Source organism: Syngnathoides biaculeatus, chromosome 22 (assembly GCF_019802595.1).
Source record: "Syngnathoides biaculeatus isolate LvHL_M chromosome 22, ASM1980259v1, whole genome shotgun sequence".
Taxonomy (NCBI): Eukaryota; Metazoa; Chordata; class Actinopteri; order Syngnathiformes; family Syngnathidae; genus Syngnathoides; species Syngnathoides biaculeatus.
The window spans coordinates 7,502,145-7,526,235 of NC_084661.1; the positions used below are offsets into that span (position 1 = coordinate 7,502,145).

Here is a 24,091-nt window from a genome sequence, read left to right on the forward strand (position 1 = left end):
CCGACGATGCCGACACTATTAACAATCGTTGTAGCGGCTACCTTAACTTCAACCTTTTGGGCTGGCCTTATAGCAGGGGTTAAAAAAAAAAAAAAAAAAAAACAACACCAAGAGTAAACAGAGAGAGAACAGTCGAGTTCTTTGAAATTTCTGATTGTGCATGACTGACCAATTGTCAATCATCAGGATGGATGTGTACTGTCCTTGACAATTTATATTGACAATGGGAATTTGCAAATGAAAAATCAGTGCTTATATACTGTATTTGCTTCAATTAAATTGCAATATGGAATTGCACTTTGTATAGCACATTTTTTTTCTTGTCTTGCTGTGTGGTTTTTTTTATCATTATCCTGATGCAGAACCCAAGTACGCTTCAGCTCGAGATCACAAACACGTTCTGTTTGAAGTAATTTCTTGATTGAACAGGTCTGGAGGTAATCGGGCTTGGCAGTGATTAGTGAAAATTAACCAAAAAATGTAATTAACCACAATTAATTCATGGTTTAACCAGGAGATAATTACTTTTTCACACTGGGTGAGGTAACTATTTTTTTTCCCCCCTTAATGGCTGAAGTCACCATTTAAAAACGGCAGTTTAGCTTCACTTGGGGTATATTTGTTTGATATTTTACATTTGTTTGATGGTCATAAATATTAAAGTTGGGAAACTATACAAAAATAAATGAACTTGAGAAAAGGAACATCTATGAGGCCAGTGTGAAAAAAATTACCCTTCAGTTGAAGCATTGACCAAACTTTGCTCAGCTGATGTTCCTGTCCTTACATAGGGAGGAATCCTATTTTCTTTTCAAAGCAATTCTCAAGTTGTGGATATTTATGCCTTCAGGCAAATAACTAGTAGCTAATGGCTTTGCAGCTTTGCTTTTGGACAGTTGATCAGAAACCTGAGGTCACTTTCTCTAGTTTTGCTTTGGCTCTTCTCCATCCCTTTTGTCTCCTCCTCTTTTTCTCAGCCTAGCGTTACTGGGGTAGACCCATTAGTTTACCCCCCTCTATTTTACTTCTTTAGCTCATCAAGGCATTTCAGACAGTTGTACCCTTACACTCTTGTGGGAACAGTTTGGGGTAGATCCTATTTTTTGTTCCAACACGACTGTGCCTTGGTAAACAAAGCAGGGTCCATAAACTCATAATTGGAGTTGGGTCTGGATGAACTTCACTGGCCTGCACAGAGCTGCAAGAGCCAGCAGTCTGAACAGAGACCCCGGGGACGAACCAGGGCATACTGGAGAGTTTGTCTCTCAGCTGGCCTGGGAACACCTCAGGATCCACTTCGAAGAGCTGGATGGGATGGAGTGGCTGGGCAGAAGGAAGTCTGGGTGTCTACCTGACGTATGATAAGCGGTAGAAGATGAATATATATATATATATATATATATATATATATATATATATATAAACTAATTGGTCATTAATTGGGAGATTTCATTTATTACAGGGGTTTTCTGGAATGGAAGCCCTATGATGGAGGATTTACTATACTTCAAAAATATGGCTCAAACACATGTACTGTAATTTCCAGCCTACAGAGCTCCCCTGATTATAAGCCTCACCAAGTACATTTGTAAAGGAAATACCATTTGGTACATACATAATCCACACCTGTGTAAAAGCCGCAAGTGCCCACATCGAAACACAAGATATTTACAAAGAAAGATGGTACAGAGGAAGCATTTTAGGAGTTTTAATATCATAGCTTAGCTTAACATAGCAACAACACGGGAGCACGAACAGGGCTGGTTAAAAAAAAAAAAAAACAAACAGCCGTGGCAGTTACACAGTAGCAACACGGTAGCACAGCAATAATAGGGCCGGTTGGAAAAAAAACAAACATACCTAAATCACTGAGACACGGCAGTAACACAGCAACAACATGGTAGCACAGCGCTAACGCTAGCACAGCACTAACGGGGCCGGTTTAAAAAAAAAAACAAACATACCGGTAAAAGTCACTTCCTCGGCACATATATTCCACCGGTCTCACTCTTACCTTTTCTGCTTAAGTGCCCCCTTGCGGCCGTTAGAAAAAATGCTCAAATTAGGCACATCACCGCATAAGCCACAAGATTGAAAGCATGTAAAAAAAAGTCGCGACTTATAGGCCGGAAATTTCGGTAATGACTGTACTTAATAAGGATTTTTGAGACTGGTGCGAGCATATCCATCTGACCTGGCTTTATCGCTTTTGTTTGGCCATTGCTGCTGCTGTTGTGCTACTACACACACACTGCATCACGGAATACAAAGAGGAGGCAGCTGTGGAGCTGTTCAGGGTGAAAGTGTATGCGCTGATATGAAGGGTGCGGGGTCTCTTTTGATTTGTTTTAATATCTGAAGTTAGCTCCATTTAATTGTCTCCCCCTTGTGTCCATCTTTGACTGACAGAATCTTTATCACCGGCATCCAAAGGAAAGGAATGACCAGTAGCTGACAATAGCACTGACTAAACTTGATGAATAGGTGTTGTCAAAACAAATCTGGAATGAATGCATCTTTTATTTTAATTTTGGTGCTCCTGTGTTCCTTTTTCCTTTTGACATAAGTGACACTGGGCGTATTCACAGTTGCAGTCTAAATGGTAATTTTGTCATTAAGTAAATTTTAGATTGCAATTTGTAAGCTTCGAACTAGGATATGTTGTGAAGAACTTTGAAATTTGTACTGTGATGCTACGATGAACAGAAGCTGGCAACGAAAATGCCTGATTAATTTATCGATTAAGAGGTGGACGTCAATATTGTCTGCCACCCATGCAGTATACCTCACTTAAAAAGGATGTGAAATTGATTGCTTGTTGCTGTTGCTATTAGTATTGACCCAAACAAGAGCTGGCTAAAAGATGACTGTGGTAATTGCAAACTGAAAATAAGTGATTGTTTTAAGCACAGTTAGGGGGGTCCCTGGTACAAAATGGGAGCTCCGGGTATAAGGCTAAAACAGTATGTCAATGGCTCGATAGAAGTAATAGCCTATTAGCATCGATGGACAGATTGTTTGTGAAGAGCTAATGCACACCTATGGCCGCACTAGAAAAGAGATTGGATCTAAGATGACACATTGGTACTATAACAGGCGAATGCTTGGCAGTATTTGCTAATAGAATGGGTTATATTCCTCGGGGATTGGCAACCATTCAGAATGCATACTGGAATCTGGTTTTGGAGGGAGATTGTTGTTAAATAAGAAGCGGAATGTGTCTGCCAGCGTGGCCAAAGCTCACACTTCAGGAGTTTTATTAAAAGCAGTGGAGCATGTCTGTGCATTTCCTTTCAGTTTAAATGGACAGCAAAAAGCGAGCTAATGAAAGCACTTACCATTCAAGGCTCTTTTATTTCTTTCTTTATTTATTTTTTGGTGACTGCACAATTCAAATGGCACTTTTGGCAATACATCCCCTCAGTGGGTGGGTGGCGGGTTTATAGTAGTTTGCTTTTTGTGCAGGTGTCCTTTTTAACTTATTGATCTTCATTGCAATATCCAATTTCAACATTTTCCGGTTGTCACTAAAAACCTCATCTCGTTTTTTTTTTTTGTTGTCCTTACCACAAGCACCTTAAATTATAGTCAATGGTTTTAAAATATAATGTCTTTTGCAGTTACAGTGCTTTGTGAAAGTATTCAGCCCTCTTGAACCTTTCAAAGTTTCAACACATTTCAGGCTTCAAACGTAAAGATATAAAATAAACATCTTTTGTCAAGAATCAACAGCAAGTGGGACACAGTCATGAAGTGGAACGAAGTTTATTTGATGTTTTATACCTTTTTAACAAATAAAAACATGAAAAGTGGGGCGTGCAATATTATTCGGCCCCTTTATTTTCAGTGCAGCAAACTACTCCAGAGGTTCAGTGAGGATCTCTGAATGATCCAATAATGAATGATGATGATAAATAGAATCAACCTGTGTGTAGTCAAGTCTCCGTATAAATGGTAAATAAATAGTCTCAGGGTTCTGTTTAAAGTGCAGAGAGCATCATGAAGACCAAGGAACACACCAGGCAGGTCCGAGATACTCTTGTGGAGAAGTCTAAAGCCGGATTTGGGTACAAAAAGATTTTCCAAGCTTTGAACATCCCAAGGAGCACTGTGCATGCAATCATATTCAAATGGAAGGAGTATCAGACCAATGCAAATCCACCAAGACCCGGCCATCCCTCTAAACTTTCACCTCGAACAAGGAGAAGACTGATCAGAGATCCAGCCAAGAGGCCCATGATCACTCCGGAACCGCAGAGATCTACAGCTGAGGTGGGAGAGTCTGTCCATAGGACAACAATCAGTCATACACTGCACAAATTTGGCCTTAATGGAAGAGTGGCAAGAAGAAACCCATTTCTCAAAGATAACCATAAAAAGTTTCGTTTAAAGTTTACTGCAAGCCACCTGGGAGACACACCAAACGTGGAAGAAGGTACTCTGGTCAGATGAAACCAAAATCGAACTTTTTAGCCACAATGCAAAATGATATGTTTGGCATAAAAGCAACACAGCTCATCACCCTGAACACACCATCCCCACTGTCAAACATGGTGGTGGCAGCCTCATGGTTTGGGGCTGCTTTTCTTCAGCAGGGAAAGGGAAGATGGTTCAAATTGCGGGGGAAGATGAATGGAGCCAAATACAGGACCATTTTGGAAGAAAACCTGTTGAAGTTTGCAAAACACCTGAGACTGGGACGCAGGTTTATCTTCCAAAAGGACAATGGCCAAGCCAAAGTCCAGACCTGAATCCAATCGAGAATCTGAGAGAGAGAGCTGAGTACTGCTGTTCACAAACGCTCTCCATCCAACCTCACTGAGCTCGAGCTGTTTTCCAAGGAAGAATGAGAGAGAATTTCAGTCTCTCCATGTCCAAACCTGATAGAGACGTACCCCAAGCGGCTAGCAGCTGTAATTGCAGCAAAAGGGGGTGCTACAAAGTATTAATGCAAGGGGGCCAAATATTTTTTATGTTTGAAGCCTGAAATGTGGTAAAAGGTTGAAAAGTTCAAGGGAGCCAAATACTTTCACAAGGCACTCTATATTTTTCAAATTTGTAATTTTGATATTCATTTAGATATAGAATGACCCTAAGTACTTTTGGTATAATTTTCCATACCCATCAATCCACCAATTAGCGATACCACTTATTCAGGTTCACAACAGGGACTAGAGCCTATTTCAGCTCATGTAGGGCTAATGGTTGACTACAGCCTGGTTGCCAGAGCAACTGAGTCGGATGCAGTCATAATCCCAGCTCCAAATTCAGCTATATGAATGAGTACACGTTCCGTAGCCGTTTTGTATCTTATAATTACCATAATCAGTTATGTATATTCAGGAAATAATGAATAATTTAAACTAAAAAAAATTTATGGACAACAGAGCCCCATCCCACAAAAAAAGCACGCTTGGAAAGTAACCACATGCTGATAGTTGTTGATAGTTTATGTATTCCTTAAACTAAACAAGTCTGGAGTTGATGTTAATGTTCCAGCAGATGTCATGAATTTAAAACTGATGCAGTAATACCATTTGTGTGTCTCTGGAACAGTTAGAGATGGCCTTTAAAGTTATAATTAGGACATTTATTTATTATTTTCCCATCTCTGATTATGATCATTTGCCTTGATTTCCTTTGATGGTATGTACAGAACACTAAGTGTCAAATGCATTCTAACTTTGCAAAGGAAGAAGCATGAGCATCTTCTTCATCTTCATCATCTTCAGCATCTTCATCTGCCCAGCCAACCAGCAATTTTATGAAGAAATTCTGCTTTGTTGGATTCGTTCAGTAACTGAGAAGAGGCAATACTTGTGGCAGTACAATTTGTAGCTGGTTCACCGTTACAGTGTACCTTGTGACCCAATGGTTCTGGTTGAAAAGAACTTCACCATGTGATTCCACCCCTTATTCTTTCTCAAGCTAAAGTGGATCATCAAGGGGACCTATTTTGAAGACATGGACAAACTCATAATGGCTAGGATGATGGATGTAAACAGTTCTAGCCAATGCCACATTAAAATTCAGCTAGGATAGGCATAATTGAGATGTGAATATATGACAACTGCTCATGTTGCAGACTTATGATGGGTCAAACCAAAGCTGCACATTGCCTTGGGATAGAAAAAAAACTGAAGCAGACTTCAACTGGATAAACCTGTTGCAAGTTAATTATGACATTATATAGTTAGTATTTATGTAGATAGTATGCCCATTCAGTTGCCAATCCTTTTGGAAATTAATAAAAGCAAGTGATATTGATGGTTGAAGGCCTTTTCCACCAATGTGAACCACTACAGCATCCATGGTCCCCACACAAATATTGAACCATTATATTCATCCATCCATCCATTTTTCTGTACCACCTTATCCTCACAAGGATCGCAGGCGTGCTGCAGCTTATACCAACTCTCTTCGGGCGGGAGGCAGGGTACACCCTGAACTGGTCACTCAATCTACCCCCCATTTTTTTGGGGATGTAGGAGGAAATTGGAGTACCCGGAGGTAACTCCACACAGGCGGGCCTGGGTTTTGAACCCCAGTCTTCAGAACCGAGAGGCACATGTGCTCACTAGTTGTCCACTATTCCACCAACCATAATCAAACAAACTTATTTGGATCATAAAGAATTGATCAGAGGCATCTATAAGTTTTGCGACATTGTTCATTGGTATCTTGAACAAATATTCTCCCTTTTCTCTGTTGGCGTTGTGTCTTAATCTTTTGGTATTTACTAAATTTTCTCTTATTTTTGTTTTTCCATTAAAACAGAGGAGGGGCTTCAACTCCCGAGGAAACGAGTATCTCATTGGGGTGACTCAGACGATCACAAAACAGAAAGCAAAGATCTGGGAGAAATGGGCCATTCAGGAAGCAGTTGGAGACGCATCCTTCTCCTAATCCTCGCCATCACTATTCACAACATTCCAGGTGAGAACAAGCCATAAGGAAAGGATGTTAAAGGGAGCTGAATAATTTCAGTTTAGATATTTGATCAAAAACTTCTTTGACTGCAACCCCAAATTTTCTTTTTGCATACTGCACTGCGAGTCCGGAACTTTGATTAAAACAAATATCCAAATCCACCAATCGATATTTAAGAAACTCAGTTTTATTTGCTGAGCACATTCAACCCCAGTGGCTGTAAAAATTGTCATTGTGTCCGTTTATCCTATTCGATGGTTTAATTGAACATAATCAATGCATCATAAGTAAGGCATACCTCAGATGTCTTGCCTTTTTAGCATTTATTTATCATTGGTCATTGGCAGGGCTCTTTCAAATGATACAGTAACATTTGTGTAATTACATAACGTGGATGAAATCCAAATTACGAGGTACATGCAAAGTGTGTTGCAGAAGAACCTATTGTGTGGTTGCTATATTTCCAGGTAGTCGTCCAGGAAAAAAAAGCATCATTTCATGTCGAAGGCCAAATTACATACTATGTACAAGGAAAATAATGGTAATCTCCTCTGCATACATTTATGTGGTCATAATTACAACATAGCCATGTGAGCTTGGCTTCTGTACCAATTACATGCACAGAAAGTCACGCATTTCCCATTGTGGAAAGACAAAAGCACACGTTTTCCCCTGATTAGATATTTTTAATCAAACCACATATTTTTTTAACGAAACAAACGTCAACATACTTGAATAAATAGAGAAAAACTATTTCTTTGGGGAATTCACTGTGAGAGAAGGCCCGCTGTGTTTGTTGAATTTCAAAACAAAATTTGTCCCTTTGGAAGAAGCGTGTTGTAATGTACCAGTAAGTCATTAATTTTAAAGGAAATAGCATTGCTTTAATTTGAAATCACAAAATGTTAAAATGTAGTTATGTTCTGCACCACTTATACATTATTAATTCAATTGAAACAAATACATTTGGTTATGATTATTCAGTTGTCTCTTGATTTCCCTTTGCAAGTATTGTTGCGTGGGATTTTACCATCTGAAATTGTTGTGTAAGTCTTTGGGACATTGTGTTTGTTATGGTCTAATGAAAAAAAGGTTTGTGAACTTTTGGGCCATTATTCCAAAAGGTAAACGTAATGCAAAAATGCAACACTGCTCAAACTGAAAAATGGCAGTGGCAGCCTCATGGTTTTGGGTCATTTTTCTTCAGCAGGAACTTGGGCCGAAGACAACGGGAGGGAGTTATGAGTAGTTCTAAATGGAAATCATTATCAGCACAAATCCTTCTGGCTTCTTCTAGAAAGCTAAAATGTTTTTAAAAAATTACAAAAACCCTTGTAGCAAAGGAACTTAAATTGGTTTTAATCGGATGCATTTTAAATGGTGTGTTGTGACTCATTTACTTTACATACTTTTTAATGGGAGTAATTACTTCTGAACACAGCCACATCACAGTTACAGTATATATCTGTTTATTTTGATTTTCCATTTAAAAAGGTGAAACAGGTACAGGATGTTGGCCACACTAATGGTGGAAAAAGTTTGGAAATCCTTTATATTGCTCTCATAAGTTTATATCCGAAAAAGCCTTGCATTTGAACAGGGGGTTAAGAGCCTTTATAGCCACTGACTGTATATCAAAAGTAAAATCCTGGTCCAGCGTGTCTTTGTGTAAAAACCTTCAATGTGCTAAATTCATTCAAGCTTCACTCTCAATAGAAACTGAAAAATTGAGCTAAGACACCTTGGTTTGCACTTTTTATTCCACAACAGGAACACCAGCTGCATAGTAACAGACCATTGATCAGTGAAGAGGCTTTCAAATCTACATGGGGTGATTCCATGTAAACTTGATTGGTATTTGGTGGTGACCTATGCAAACAGCTGCAATGAAGGGTCTGGTGTTGTTGCAGCAGTTCTGTTGGTAAAACGAAAAGGTCAACTACAGGTTGATTGGCCTCTCCAATTTGATTTATCAAAATATTTACTCCATTGGGAAATTAAAATTCGGTGGAGTCAAAGTATCCTCATCAAAAAAGTATTAGCAGTGTACAGCCGTTGCTTTAAATTCCATTTCATCATTCTTAACAGCTGTATGCAAAAACATCACATACTTGAAATACCACTATTAGTTTGCTTCACCCACCTGCCATTTGTTGATGTCAGCGGGACATCCATATTGCTAATCCCTAAAATGGATTGGCGATTAATCCACTTGAAGTTAAAATCGTCATTTTTCAATGGTAAAGTGTCGGTTTAACCACCTTTATTGCTACAGTAGTGCCGACTTCTACATTTCCCGCAGTCATCGTATTTCCTTTTCATGGTGGCATCAAGAGATGGCCTTTTTCATGATCGATTAATTGGAATAAATAATGGCATGAAGAAATTAATTGATTGGGATGATTAACATTGTTGAATTGCAATTAATTTAAATAGATTGACTCCCCATGGTTTTACCACCTACAGGAGAAGCCAAGGAGGTTAGATGCACTGTAATCTGAGAATTTTTCCTCCAGCACATCTGGTATTACCACAAACTATTTGAGACTAAATGATTGGTGTCTCTGTTGGAGATGAATTTTAATATAATGTCACACATGTTAAACATTTGACCACCAACCCGTTTGCGTGGCTGCAAGAAAGGAGGCTGACTCATTCAATGTAGCGGCACACACCTACCTAATGGTCATATAATGACATTACATTTTTATGTACAGTGTAATATATTCAGAATATGCCCGTCAGATTCTTTTACTTCTTTTCCAACATAGATTTGTTTAGGCTGTCAGACAGAATGTAGGCGAGGTGTGAAAGTGTGGACAAGGCAGTGACAAATATCAGTAGGTGGAGGGGTTTACTGCTTCGTACCAGCAACAATGAGGACTAAATTCCGTTATAATGCAATTCATCAAAAGAAAACATTTGACATACAACCCATCCATCCATCTTTTACTGCTTATCCAAGCTCGGGTTGCGGAGGCAATAGCTTTGGAAAGGATGCCAAGACTTCCCTTTCCCCAGCCACTTCATCCACCTCTTCCCGGGAAGTCCTGAGGCATTCCCAGTCCAGTATAAGGGTTCATTTCTCTAAAAAATAAAAAAAGACCCCCCTTAAGCTGCAAGTAGTAGTGCCAGGTCTAAAGGAAATGTATATGTAAGTGTGTGCAACTGTACAGTCCACCGTACTGGAAGGAAAGCAAGATACTTTCTTTCGGCTTGTCCCATTAGGGGTCACCACAGCGTGTCATCTCAAATGAACGCTCATATTTGTTTGCCACAGTTTTTACGCCGGATGCCCTTCTTGACGCAGCCTCTCTTGGGAAGTGGAGGCCCGAGTGAGAAATGAACTCACAATCCCTGGTTTACTAAAGCAATGCTCTCACCACTGAGCTATGGGGCCTCTCGAAGGAAAGCAAGATATGAGACCTAAAGCCCAGGTATGCCTGACTTCAGCCCTTAAGCAACAAGCCAGATTTCACCTATGCTCTATACTATTGTCCAGAGCCACAAACGGGAAATTCTTTTAATTGTTCCGATGTCCTAAGCTAAAATCTTGAAAAACAACATTTGAGGACCTTGAATGCCTCTTCTGGTTCACATAACAACAGCTCTGAAAAGTTTTGATTTTTAAAACGTCTGCAAGTAAAATAAGAGACAGGCTTTTTGATGTGTTCTGCCACTACCGACTCCGCGTTGGTTTGTTGGATCAGTAAATGGTCTGAACTCTGATAAGCGACCTTCACTGGTATATGCAGCTCAATACCCATCGTTCAAACTCATCTAATGAACCAAGTGTCTTAACAAATTATCTACACCCTTACCATTGCTTCATGGCACCAACCCCTAAATTGATTCCATTGAATTAGCTGTTGAGTAATGTAAAACCTCAGTCTTACAGAAACACGGCTGCAGTAGCAAATATCGATGCACACAGCGACAAAGTTGATCGAAAATGAGCGAGGAGGAGAAGACAGCCATGGCAATGAGTGTCTGTTGTGCAATTATCTGTCAGCGGCAGAATAATAATAATCAGATTCCCTCCCAGATTTGAACACCACACACAGCCACTTTACGGCTGGATGCCTTCAGACACTTGTGGAATCCTGCAGAGAGCTTATTTTCCAGGAAAATGTGTACGGCTCGGTGGGATAACCGCCAACATATACAGCAGACAGCTGTTTTGATCCCCAAAACCTCGCCTCCTTTCCATCAGTACATCAGTTAAGCGAGGTACACGCATACCAAACATCAGGCCTATTTGAGCATTTTTCGTCTCATGATCAAAACTTCCAAAAGCTGTAATCTTGGATTTCTCTAAAAGATTATCCTCATAAATTATCCTATTGTGTGGTGTGTTCCCCCCCCCCCACCCCACCCAACCCCCTCCGCCATACACACACACCCACACACGCACGCACACATCCACACACATACTGATTCGTTCAGAAAACGGTCAGGACTGACAGTTGTAAATGTAAAACCATTTCAATATTTACAATTGCAAATTTTATGCATGTGGGCGAGACAGTTTGGCCGAGCTTCAGATTGATTCTGTGATGGTGACGAGAAATGGAATAATTGCCAATTAGGATCCCTCATATTTGAAAATAGGTTAAGATGTGATGAAAATGGTTTGTGTGTGCCGTGCTTTGGGGTTGCAAAGTGGCTGCCAGTTTCCAGTAAATGTCAGCAAACATTCTGCGGAAAATTGAACTTGGGATTGTCAGAAATATTTGGTGAATTTCCCAAAAATTAATCGTGAGCATGGCAATCCTTCGGAAAGCATGCATCTCAATTTTGATCTGGAAAAACAACCAATTACTTTTTATGGATGCAAAATTTTCATTGTGATGATTTAATTCCTAGGATCCCCTTGAATCTGCATCACAGATGATAATTTATTTTCACCAAAATTATGCAGCGAGATACAAACATTTCCTGTTTACTCCTGTCAAATCTTGTGAAATTCTTGTTAATTACAATTAATTCTTCTGGGGACTTCTACCCTGGACTGGAATGTGGGAAATGTAAAGAAAAGTTTATTTTATTCCATAGACTGTACATTCTTTGTTAACTAGTTTAAGAAAGCTTTTATCTTCAAAACAGATTCCGAATACAGTAGAACTTCTACCGTCAAATGTAATTCATCCCTCGAGTTGGTCGGCCTCCAATGGACCTTTCCGATGGCGATCTTAAGCTCCGCCCCCTTTGCTATGTCCCATAAGCTTACAAAATGGCGATTGAACAGAACATGTTTTAAGTCGATTCTCTATCGCGTATTCCAGATATTATTGCGGTATGTTTTTTGCCAAATGCGTCAGACTTTTCCAAGAGAGTTCTATAGAGAGGTCTCAACTATTTCACGCAAGCATGTGTCCATGGAATTAAGATTTTGGATGGAGCAGGATGCAATGTCAGAGTTTCAGCAAAATGTTGGCATTCGATGCAAAAAAGTTTGACGCCTCAGAAACTTCACATTGAAATCCAACTGGATAAAATAGTGGAATCATACTGTGCATCCAAAGCAGGGTGAGTACTTTTTACCTGGAAAAATCACGAGTAATATCATTGTAGTCTTTATAAGTGAGTGAGTGTATTCATTTGACTTGGCTCGTAATCGAACCCAGTGCTATGTCTTAAAAGTCTGATGAGATACAAATAGGCAAATAGACATTTCTCTTGCATGACATCGCGCATTTACGTATCCCTAACACGACTCTTTGCCATAAAACATTACACACTTCATTCAGCAAGTCAGTGATGCACAAACAAAGTGAAAGTTGTTCTCCTGCAATGTATAAAGCACTGATAATAATTCAATCAAACTCAGAGAAGATACTTCTCCCTCACTTACCTCTGAAAATACAGCCTTGCGTTTGTTGATGTTGTCCACATTTAGTTGTACGTGGGGTCTTCCGCAAGCCTTAATCCATCGTAGACACTTCGTCAACTCTGTTTAGTCTTTGGAAAATGAATCAACCGGGCCCCTTGTAACCTAGCAGGATATCTTTCATCAGAATTGCACGTTCCCCAAGCCCATTTGAGGACCATTTTCTTCGTAACATTAACTTTTCCAAGCGCACGCTACTGACAACCAGCATTGCTTATGGGGATATGCGGCGAGAGGGGCGTTTCAAGCCAGGGGTTAAGACAATGCAGCTATCTGATTGGCTATTGTTGTACGAGTCATTGACAGGTCGGAAAGGTCCATTGGCATGAACACTCCGCACAGCATATTTTAAACCTTATCCATGTTGTACCCTGAGATGCACATAATTTCTGACAATATTTTGCTAACTTAGTTCCAGATGTAGTTCTACCATCCTCATATTTCTTTTATTCCTGTCACCTTAAAGTGGGACTGTCATCCCTATAAACATTGTAAAATAGATATTGTAATGAAAAATACATAACAAGAGAGAGATTTGGATTTTTCCGACACCCCTTCTGACACCAAAGCTCTTTTTGAAAAGGACAACACCACACAACCGAGTGAAGTTACCGGGGCAATATTACACTATTGTTTCGAGCCTTCAGGGCAATATTACACTATTGTTTCGAGCCGATCACGGCCAAACCGCATCCCGTCCGATCCACTTCCGCAGCGGAGATGAGCCATCGCGGCTCATCGCAGCTGGCCGGTGTGGCTTATGACAGAGCCGAGCGGTGCTGCTTTATGGGGGTGTTCACAGTCGAGCCGGGGCGCTTTATGCGTGCACGCGACTGAGTAACGCATTCTCGGCTGGGTTCTTCAGAGCCCCCCCCGTCGCAAAGCCCGATGCGCAGCTTTCGCAGAAGCTGTGACCGCGGAACGCGGCACCTCAGCCGGTGTGGCTGAGTTTCGGCACCTGTGGTGGCATATAAGGAGGAGGTGGAGCCGGGCTATGCTGTTTTTAAGGGTATGTTCAAAGTCGCCGCAGTACGCGATGAACACTATCGAGACGAGGCTGAGTGAGACATTGTTGGCTGGGCGACGCGCACATCGACACATTTCATACGCAGATCTTTTGTTATGTTATGAGAGGGACCGATTACGTGGTCCGCCCCAAACTATTATTTTTTTTTTAGTAGCTGTATGCGCACATCAACACATTTCATACGCGCATCTTTTGCTACGTTATGAGAGAGACCGATTACATGGTCCGCCCCAAACTATTATTTTTTTTTTTAGTAGCTGTATACACACCTACCTGTTATTTGGAACCCACGAAGCTCTCGTCCTCTGCACCCGTGCAATCCATTTTTCACAACGAACAGGGTCTCTTTCAAACTTATGAAGGGTAATTCCATTCTCCCGAGTGTTCAAGCAATGTCCAGCAATGCAATGAGCCGGCATTTTGGCTAACACGAAGGAACAACGAGCTACCTTCCCGGAGGTAAAAAATAATGGAAACAAATGAGTCCACGAGGGGGCGCCGCTGTCCTTTACGTCACTTCCTGCTTCTTGAAAACAAATCCCTGAGAGGATTTTCATGGTGGTAGTTACAAAAAGCTGTATGTCAAAATCATGTTTTGTGGTGAAAAAACACATGGGACCATATTGGCTGTGGGTTTTTCATTAACAATATACCAAAAATCATCCGTTTGACGACACTTGACCTTTAAGATGCTCACTTTAGCTGAAGTCTAGCAAAATATAAAAAGGTCTCGTATTCAAACTTTTTAAGCATACATTTGAAATTCACTCTCAAAATAGTATGTGAATCGTTTGCCTTCAGGGGCATTCAACTTTAGAATTTCTACTGTACAGCATTACAAAAAAAAAAAAAGTGCTGCCATGTTCAGTAAAGTGGAGCAAAAGCCAAACACTAAAGCTTGTTCATGGATAGTTAAACTTGTGTCAATGGGCAAATAGTTTTTAGGGCCCTGTGGCGTTTCAAGCCGATCTGGAGGATTGAGTGCAAGCGAAGAGGAATTTCCTTCCATGAGGGCGCTTGATTAAGTCTGCCTGGATGGACATTGGGGAAATGATTGGAGCCAACGTGTCGTTATCTTAGATAACGACAGGCGTTAGATGATGATGAAGTGGTCCTCCACGCTATTGTTTATCTTCAGCAGCACAAGGATGAGGATCCCGCTGCCTTCTCAGGTTGCCTGTACACGTGTGCTTTCAAATTTTATTTGTATGTACTGTATAAATGGCTTAATGCTGAATGCCACGACATTAATAATTCCAACATAAGAATCTCTGCTATACTCAATCTTTGGATTCAGTGGCTCCTTCTGCCTTTTTATTATTTTGGCCTGTCTGACTGCACCGTACATGTGAACATGAGTTTTTCTTTACCGGAGAGTCGTGAAAGGCGCTGGTATTTTTTTGCAGAACGTTTACTGTCATCTTGAAGGAACAGTTAGTCCTCAGTGGAAATCATTTCATCCTCGCCTGTTTTGTTTGGATTGCATAGCGGAGAACAAATTCTATGCATTCAATAACCCTCGACGCCGACTACAAAAGTCACACTTTTAAAAGGGGGCCATAAATCTGTCCCATTTCTTCAGAAAAGTGTGGTTTATATAATAATACTGTTATAATCATCACCATGTGTAAGATGTACTTTTCACCAGTGATTTTTTTTTTTCGGTACTTGTGTGTTAATTGCTACCAAAGTGAACTTCACATCATGAGGTCACGTTAATTGTCAATTCTCAACCCCCTAAAATAGATTATTGATTGCTTCTAGCAGACTGCAGCCTCCCCACGTGTCATCGGTAACCACAGGAACATCTCGGCAAGAGTGAGGGGAAGGAAGATGTGAGGAGGACTGTGAAGTCTGCCATGTCTGCACTTCCCCTCAGCGCTCGGAGCAAAGATGTTGTGTGACCACTTAATTGATGACTTGATCCGCTGAAATTGACTGAATAGACCGGATCAAAGTGAGGTGTTTGGTGCTCCTCCATGTAAATTGCACGGCGAAAAAAGCAAATTGTAGTACTCAACGAGGTAAAAGGAAGCTTCTAAAATATCTCATGAATTAATCCTTGTGTGGCTGACTTTCAAAGCATGCACATTTTGTTGTGCTGTATGATTACATATAGCCTGAGGGCCTGGTAGACTATATAATTTATTTTCTGTCACAAGTGCCTGTAAATTAAAGTTTTTGTATATTCCTGAGGCACGGTGAACGACTGGTTAGGACATCTGACTCACTGTTCTGAGGACCACGGTTCAAATCCTGAGTCCGTCTGTGTGGAGTATGCATGAATGTGAGCGCGAGTGGTTGTTTATATAGGCCTTGCTATTTGGCTGGTGACCATTTCAGGGTGTACCCCGCCTCTCGCCCGAAAATATCTGGGATAGGCTGCAGCACGCCCGCGAGCCTAGTAAGGATAAGCTGTATGGAAACTGGAGGCCTGGATGGATGGTATATTCAAATTAGTTAGCTCAGGAGCATGGATTAAGCCATCCATGCAGACGGTGTAAATAATTCCTGGCTCATTAGCATATTTTTCCAATTTGTATATTGCCCTCCTGCTGTCAGCTCATATTTGTTTTATTCTTTGAATAATTCCTCCTGGCACAAATTGAAATTGTGCATAGAAGGAGGCCCAAGCTACAGATACGTCTTACTCAAGGTCTTGTTTCTGCAGAGGGCTTAGCCGTGGGAGTTGGATTCGGGGCCATTGGGAAGACGTCTTCTGCAACGTTTGAGAGTGCCAGGTAAGGCCACTTATTTCACGAATACTACAGTGGAACCACAAAATGTGAATGTGAATGTCCTTGACAACTCTGCATAAGACCTGTTTCGTGAACATCCAAAAATTCTACATTGAAAAAGTCAACACATATTTAGTAGTAGTGTTTATTTATTTCTGACAACTTTTGACATGCAGTCCATATATTTGAAAACTGATATGTAATTTCTACTGCTTACTTTGTTGAAGATGACGACATGATGTAGGAAAGACAGCAAATACAAATGGGTCGGGTCAACTGTGGATGACTTCATTGATTGAGCTCTTGGGACACTTATGAGGCATAAAAAAATGGGGAGAGTGACAATTGGGTATTCTCTATCCATTACTTTATTTAAAGGGATTTTGTTTTTTTTAATGGCTACAAGAATGATTCGTAGCATGTATGCTGTCTTGTGCGAGTCCAAAAGTGCTTAGATTCTGGACTTCAATAATTTTCCATCTGGAAAAAAGAAACGATGTAATGATACGTACTATGTACAGTAACTACCATCCTGTACAGTTTGCTGTCTATGTGTTGCTTTTTTATTTTTGCTTGGCTCGACCACATTCTGCTGCCAGGTAAGCATTGTAAATGATGATCTCTTTTCAGTTGCCTTACCTGGATGAATAAATGTCAAATAAAACGTGACCTTTGCAAGTTAGTGTGCCCAGGACTTTTTTTTTTTTTAACATCTTGTTAACACTTTATTTATTTTTAAGAGTACCTTGCATACCGAAGGAGAATAGACTGATGAGAACGAATTTCCTGTGTACTTCTGACTTTTGTATAACGTTTGTATTCCTTAATGCGCTGTAAAACATAATACACTAATAACTCAGACCCAGTTGGTACTGTAAAATTGAGATGTGTGGGTGCTGATCAAATTATTTGAAACATTTTAAAGTAATTACTACTCCATATGGTCATCCAATACGGTCGATGAAGTGGTTAGCACGTGTGCTTCACAGTTCTGATGTTCTGGGTTTGAATCTCAGCTCTGTTGTACTTGTGCTTGTGTAGGTTTTCTCTGTCTACTCCTGCTTCCTCCCACATTCCAAAATCATACACATTAGACTGTCCACAGGTGGAACTGTATGAATATGAATGATAGTCTTGTTTATCTGTCCTCTGTGATTGACTGACTCTTGACCAGTCCAGGGTTAATATCGCATTTTCCCAAAGACTGTTGGGAGAAGAGCATCTCACAATAAACCTCATGAGGAAAAGCGTTATAGAAAATGAATGAATGCCTCATGGATGGATAATAAATATGGTAACCTTGAAAGTTCTTCCTGGTTGTTCCTTGTATGCGTGCACCATTATGTGCTGGGGACATCTAGTGTGTAGATACGGTACTGCAAACTTGAAGGACCTTCAAGTTGTGCTGCATAAACTGAGTTTCTATTCCGCTATTCTTATAAATCAGCTTCACGAACTTTGAGAAAGCTCACATCTTGAGCAGCTTGTAATTGGATAGCCATAAACATGACTAACATTGTACTGTCTTGGTTATAAAACAAATTGTGTAAGGCAGCTAATGCTACATTATTATTAATGTTGTCCATCATTTGAATTTTTATTCATTCCTGCAGGAATTTAGCTGTTGGTATCGGCATCCAGAATTTCCCAGAAGGCCTCGCAGTAAGCTTGCCTCTCCGGGGCTCGGGCATCTCAACGTGGGCGGCCTTCTGGTGAAAACATACGTATTCTCCACGTGTCATTAGCATGCTGGATGGAGCCTGAAATGAGCATTTGTTCATCGCACTTGTTTACGGTCTCCCCCTCAGGTACGGCCAGCTCAGCGGCATGGTGGAGCCCATCGCTGGCATGCTCGGCGCCGTCGCCGTGGCGTTGGCCGAACCTCTGTTGCCGTACGCATTGGCGTTCGCCGCTGGTGCGATGGTTTACGTGGTGGTGGATGACATCATACCTGAGGCTCAAGTCAGGTGAGACAGAAGGATGGCAGTTTTCGTGATTAGGTTCAACTTACTCCTGACTGTGCAGGAAGTGACGAGGGTTGTTAAAAGATGTTCAAGTATGGATGATAATGAGAAAGATACAACAACAATGGGTTCCCTCCCTCTAAACTTTGATTCTTGCTGTCTGTAGTGGGAACGGAAAGCTGGCCTCCTTGACTTCGATCTTGGGCTTTATCGTAATGATGTCGCTAGACGTGGGGCTGGGGTGAATCACCATGACGACCGGCATCACATCAACAAAACCCCCCCTAGCCATCATTACCATGACAAGCCTGACCTCAGTGTAAAAAAAAAAAAAAAAAAAAAAAAAAAAGGACCAAGTGTCATTTTTTTGTCAAAATATCAGAAGTTCGGAAGCCACTTTTCCACAGTGCAGTATGTGACATCATCACATCACGGGTGACGGATAAGTTGCATTATCCTTTAAAAGCAAACAAATTGACTTCACTATGACTTTGTTGCGCATGGTTCAGTCACCACAAAACAAATGATGCTGTTTGTTCTGCAATGATGTCATATTGACACTGTGAAATTTCCATTTAGAATAATCTCATTTTAGTACAGTTAGGTCCAGATGTATTTGACAGTTAATATATGATTCCTGCCCTTATAAACCAGTACATTGGCATGGAAATAAAACATTGCATCAAAATGGGACAATAAGCGCTCATTATTGTCTCATCCCAGGTGTCTTGATAAAAGAACATGTAAATAACTTCCCGGGAGATTCAAGTCTTTACTTGCTGCCCATTTGGGGATGCTGCCGCATTCAACATAATTACCTGTGTTCACCTTTAAAAAGTTGCTTTCTCACCATATTTAGGGTCATTATCCATCTTACTGTGAAGAAGCGGTTGGCTAAATGCGAACTGGAGATCTATACTCACAATTTATCTTGTTCTGTCAGCTGGCATATTATCAATAAATCCAAGGCAGCCCGTTCCACACAACCATTCAGACTTGCACCTATGAACAATTTGGCCAGCTAATGTTACTGAATGTGGGAGGTACTTACATAAGCATGAGGAGACTATGCAAACGCCACACGAGCCAAAATTCATACCCATCAACATCCACCCCAGCAAAGTTTTTATGTAAGGTAACTGAATAATCCCTAATGGTTGGAGCAGAGACCTGATCTCAACCCAATACAGGATGCTTTTCTCTTACTTTAGACAACACCACAATCAAACAGCACATGGGTATCTGTCAAAGGATCTCCACGGAAAATGTTTGATGATGTATCCAGACTTAAGGTTGTCATTGACTCCAAAGCTTTTCAAACAGTTCTTAAGAATTATTGTTATATTTACTATTCTGTCACTGTGTTTAAACCTTTTGGACGCCCTGGAAATGGAAATGTTGAACATCAATTGGCTGTAATTTCTAAATAGTAACTGCCGTGTCTTTGTGTGAAAAGGCAACATCATAAATCACTATCACTGTCCAAATGCACCAGGACCTGACTAACTATTTTCCGGATGAAAAGTGGCTTTTAAAAATAGATCTGTTTACTCATTTAGGACTGAATTCCTAAACAGTACTAATGACCAATACCCCTTTTTATGACCTGGAAACTGCTCCTTTTCCATCAAGTTAAAACAAAAGTTTTTGAATTCGTTATCATTGATTTGTTTTTTTTTTTAATTTTTAATTACCTCATAGTTACAATACTTGAACTGTGTGACACATTGGACTTGGTGAATAATATGATCTTTTTTTGTTGATATTTTATACTTAAAGATTATTTGAAGAGAACAGGCCTGTGAAAGGCCTGAACAGATGCAGCAGTTTATTTTTTAAGGAAGGATTTAAATCCACAGCGGGGACAAGGTAAATATGTTGTTTTTTGGTATCCTGCAATATGCAAATTTTAACATTGGTTGTTTGGACACTGGGCATTTCTTGACAATAGGGGAATTAACAATCGTTAATTAAAAATACTGGACTCACAACACATTTGGCATCCCCTAAAAGTGCGTGCCTTCTTGTTTTCTGACTGTATACTGCCATTTGCTGGCCAAATTGACCAGTCCCCCCTTCCCCACAATTTTTTTTTTTTTAAAACTAATGAAGTTGTTGATTTATATGTGAAATGTTTATTTAAATAAACTGCTATGTTAACATATCCAAGTTTTTCATGTTTTATTATTATTACACCATGGCAGGATGTAGTTACAATCAATCACTACCACCCACATTTAAGTAGCTTTAATTCTTTTTCTTTTTTTTTTAGTTTTCTTGAATATTTCTGTGTGCTGTGTACAACAAAATAAATTGCCATTGGAACAGCTGTTTAGTATTGTGTTAGCATGCGGTTATTCCCCAACACCTAGCAAATTTGTGTTTGTCCCAAAATTATTATTATGTCAAAAACACATGAGGAATTTGTCTCCGTTAGTTGGAGCCGCTTTAGTACGACAACTGACAGTTGAGTTTGTGTCTCAAAAGAAAAAAACAGTCTCTGAGCAATAAAAGGTTGCTTGTAATCTGGTAATGCAGGTAGTATTTATTTTTGACAAGTGTGCAAAAAGATAACAGAGTCCTCAACAGTTGAAATGACTAATAGAGCAATAGTCCAGTGCAAAGCGTGGTGCCGAGATGTCGAGAAATGTATGCAGTTTAGTGGCAAGTAATATGATCATCTGGGACTATATTGCAAAGACTGTACTCCTCAGTCAATTGTGCAAGGGGTGCAGGTTCTACTCAGGCACATGAGTGGCCAGTTTTGGGCAACAACTCCTATGCAAGTAGTGTAGCATGGTGAGACTACTCCAGCGAGTGCACAAGTAATGACAAAAACTGGCAACATGATGCAATAGAATACTAAATGAGCTGTTTAAGAAGTGAATGGCGAGGGAGAAGAAGCTGTTGGGATGTTTGCTATCTTTAGTTTGCATTGTTTGGTAGCGCCTACCTGAGGGAAGGAGCTGGAAGAGCTGGTGACCAGGAAGTGGTGTGTATTGTCGTGCAAGTCCTCAAGGGTGGGTTGAGGGGTACGACCTTTTCAACAGCTTTGATTGTCCGTTGTTGATGGAATTTCTCCTTTTTTGTAGCATCACCAATTCAGGCTGTGATGGATGAACACAGGACTGATTTGATGACTGCTGTGTAGAACTGCCTCAACAACTCCTGTGGCAGAAACCGCAGGGATTGTATCCTCTGCGGGGTCTTTTTGAGGATGGAGTTGATGTTAAACTCGAACTTCAGGTCCTGAGAAATTGTCTTCACAAGAACTTCAAGGTCTCATTGAATGACACGAGACAGTTGGGCAGCGTGAGGGGTAGCTGTGGCGATGGAGGTCTCCTGAACTCCACATTATCTCTCCAGTCTTGAGCGTGTTCAGCTCCAAGTTATGTGTGTATGTAGAGCTCATGCACGTGACGTCACCATTTTCACGGCGGCATACTGCCAGTCAAAAAGAGCTGCTCGACAGTGTGGGGACACTGAACCGGCGGAGAATATTTACAATACTCGAGACCAGTTGTACTGTTGGTTCTCACAACAGACGAGACAGTTATTCAAAGAGATCATTCTATAGGATACCAGCTGAAAAGACCAGAAAAGATCGATGGATTTTGGCAATTAAAGGTGAATGATGGTGCCCTACCAAAATACACATGCCCATGTAGTGATCGCTTCATTTCAGGTAGGAGTTATTCTTCTCAATCTAAAATTCCCAAGAAGTATTTGTAATGCCAAGTTGGCTCACTTGCGAACAATGTGTTTAAAAAAAGAAAAACGACAGGGAGTCGTCTCTAACGTACATGGAAGCATGTTGCGGCCAAACATTAAATTTTGGTCAACCTCTCCTTAGACTTTTTTTTTTAATACTCATTGTAATTAGAAAGATGGAGGCATGCACTGGAATCAAGAGGACTGAAGATTATCTGAAGTAAAACAGAATATATGTGCATGAATTTGAGGGGCGCAGGAGGAGGAGGGGTGAAGCGCCAGGGAGAAGAGATAGCGAGGGTAGACAACTCAAAATACTGAAAGTCAATAATCCAGAGCAATGGTGAGTGTGGTAAAGAAGTGAAGAAACGGATCCAAGCGGGGTGGAACAGTTGGAGGAAGGTGTGTGGTGTTCTATGTGACAGAAGAGTCTCAGCTAGGATGATGGGCAAAGTTTATAAAACAGTGGTGAGCCCGGCCATGATATACGATTAGAGATGGTGGCACCAAAGAAACAACAGGAAGCAAACCTGGAGGTAGCAGAAATGAAGATGCTGAGGTCCTCGCTTGGAGTGAACAGGTTGGATAGGATTAGAAATGAGCTCATTAGAGGGACAGCCAAAGTTGGACTCTTTGGAGACAAGGTGAGAGAAAGCAGACTTGGATGATTTGGACATGTTCAGAGGTGAGAGAGTGAGTATATTGGTAGAAGAGTGCTGAGGATGGAGCTGCCAGGCAAAAGAGCGAGAGGAAGACCAAAGAAATGGTTCATGGATGTTGTGAGGGAGGACATGAGGACAGTGGGTGATCGAGGGGAAAATGCACGAGATGGACTTAGATGGTGAAGACTATTTTACTTTTATTGCACTTTCATTATTTGCTTAAATATGACCTCATACATTTAATCAACAGATAAAGTGTTGCCCATTTGCGAATCAAATGTTGTGGAGCCGGTGGTTGTCCTTGATCTTTGTATGCAGAAAACCGGCTGGCGCCATACTCCTCTCCCAGGCGTTGCCGTGGAGACGAACGACACCAGATAAGGAGTGGAAAGTTACCATCCCGGCCAAGGTCTGAGGGGGGCATGGACCCATACATATTAAAAACCTTGTGTTACTGGGCAGCTTGTGTCTTCTTCTTTGGCTATCCTGCCAGAAGACACACGTCTCGTGTGCGGCAGATACCTAGATAAGACCCGGACGTCTGTACTGCACATTCCTTTGTAATAAATCCATTTGCTGTTAACTTTTTCTAATCATTGGTCATATCTTCCTCGACTCGTGAACACGCGTTGGGTCCAAACTCGCAAATCCCTACAATGGAAAAAGATGGCAGGCTGTGGCGACCCCTAACGGGACAAGCCGAAAGGAAAAGACGAAGAAATTTTGAAAAAATCTGAGTGGCTTCATCACTATGTGGGATTTATTCTTGATTGGGAACAGATCCAGCAACAGAGTATTTGTATGCGTCCAGACTTTCAAACTCTTCTGTGTAAGTCTTGACGACTTAATCACCAGATACATGTGTAGATCCAGTTGTCCAAAACAAGCGGAAGCTGGTTAATAGTCCAGTTTCTTATCGGCGAAAACATCGACTTTGGCATTATATATGGGTCCTCTATGCCAAGTGTCTCTCATTTTCCCCCGTACCTTCATGTATTACCACCTTCTAAATGTTTAATGGCATGGGACAAAACTCTGGGCGTCGTGCTATAAGACATATTTTCGTTTCGTCTCAACGGATTTAGTATTGAACAATGCATTGTTTGACCGGCAATATGGGCAGTCACGTGACTTCGGTGACGGAGGTGCATGAATTCTATACTGTAAAG

At 40.8% G+C, this 24,091-nt stretch overlaps 1 protein-coding gene across 6 annotated transcripts in view; it reads left to right on the top strand.

The window, feature by feature from the left end:
• The window catches only part of slc39a11 (solute carrier family 39, member 11), a 67,240-nt gene extending 46,527 nt beyond the window's left edge, over positions 1–20,713 (top strand). For all 6 annotated transcript variants that reach the window (XM_061810797.1, XM_061810796.1, XM_061810801.1 and 3 more), the window contains exons 6-10: positions 6,778–6,936; positions 16,519–16,588; positions 18,199–18,297; positions 18,394–18,552; positions 18,716–20,713. In XM_061810797.1, the coding sequence (XP_061666781.1) occupies positions 6,778–6,936; positions 16,519–16,588; positions 18,199–18,297; positions 18,394–18,552; positions 18,716–18,794 (566 nt within the window). In that variant the 3' untranslated portion in view covers positions 18,795–20,713. The remainder of the gene's footprint in view (positions 1–6,777; positions 6,937–16,518; positions 16,589–18,198; positions 18,298–18,393; positions 18,553–18,715) is intronic.
• Positions 20,714–24,091: the final 3,378 nt, after the last annotated feature.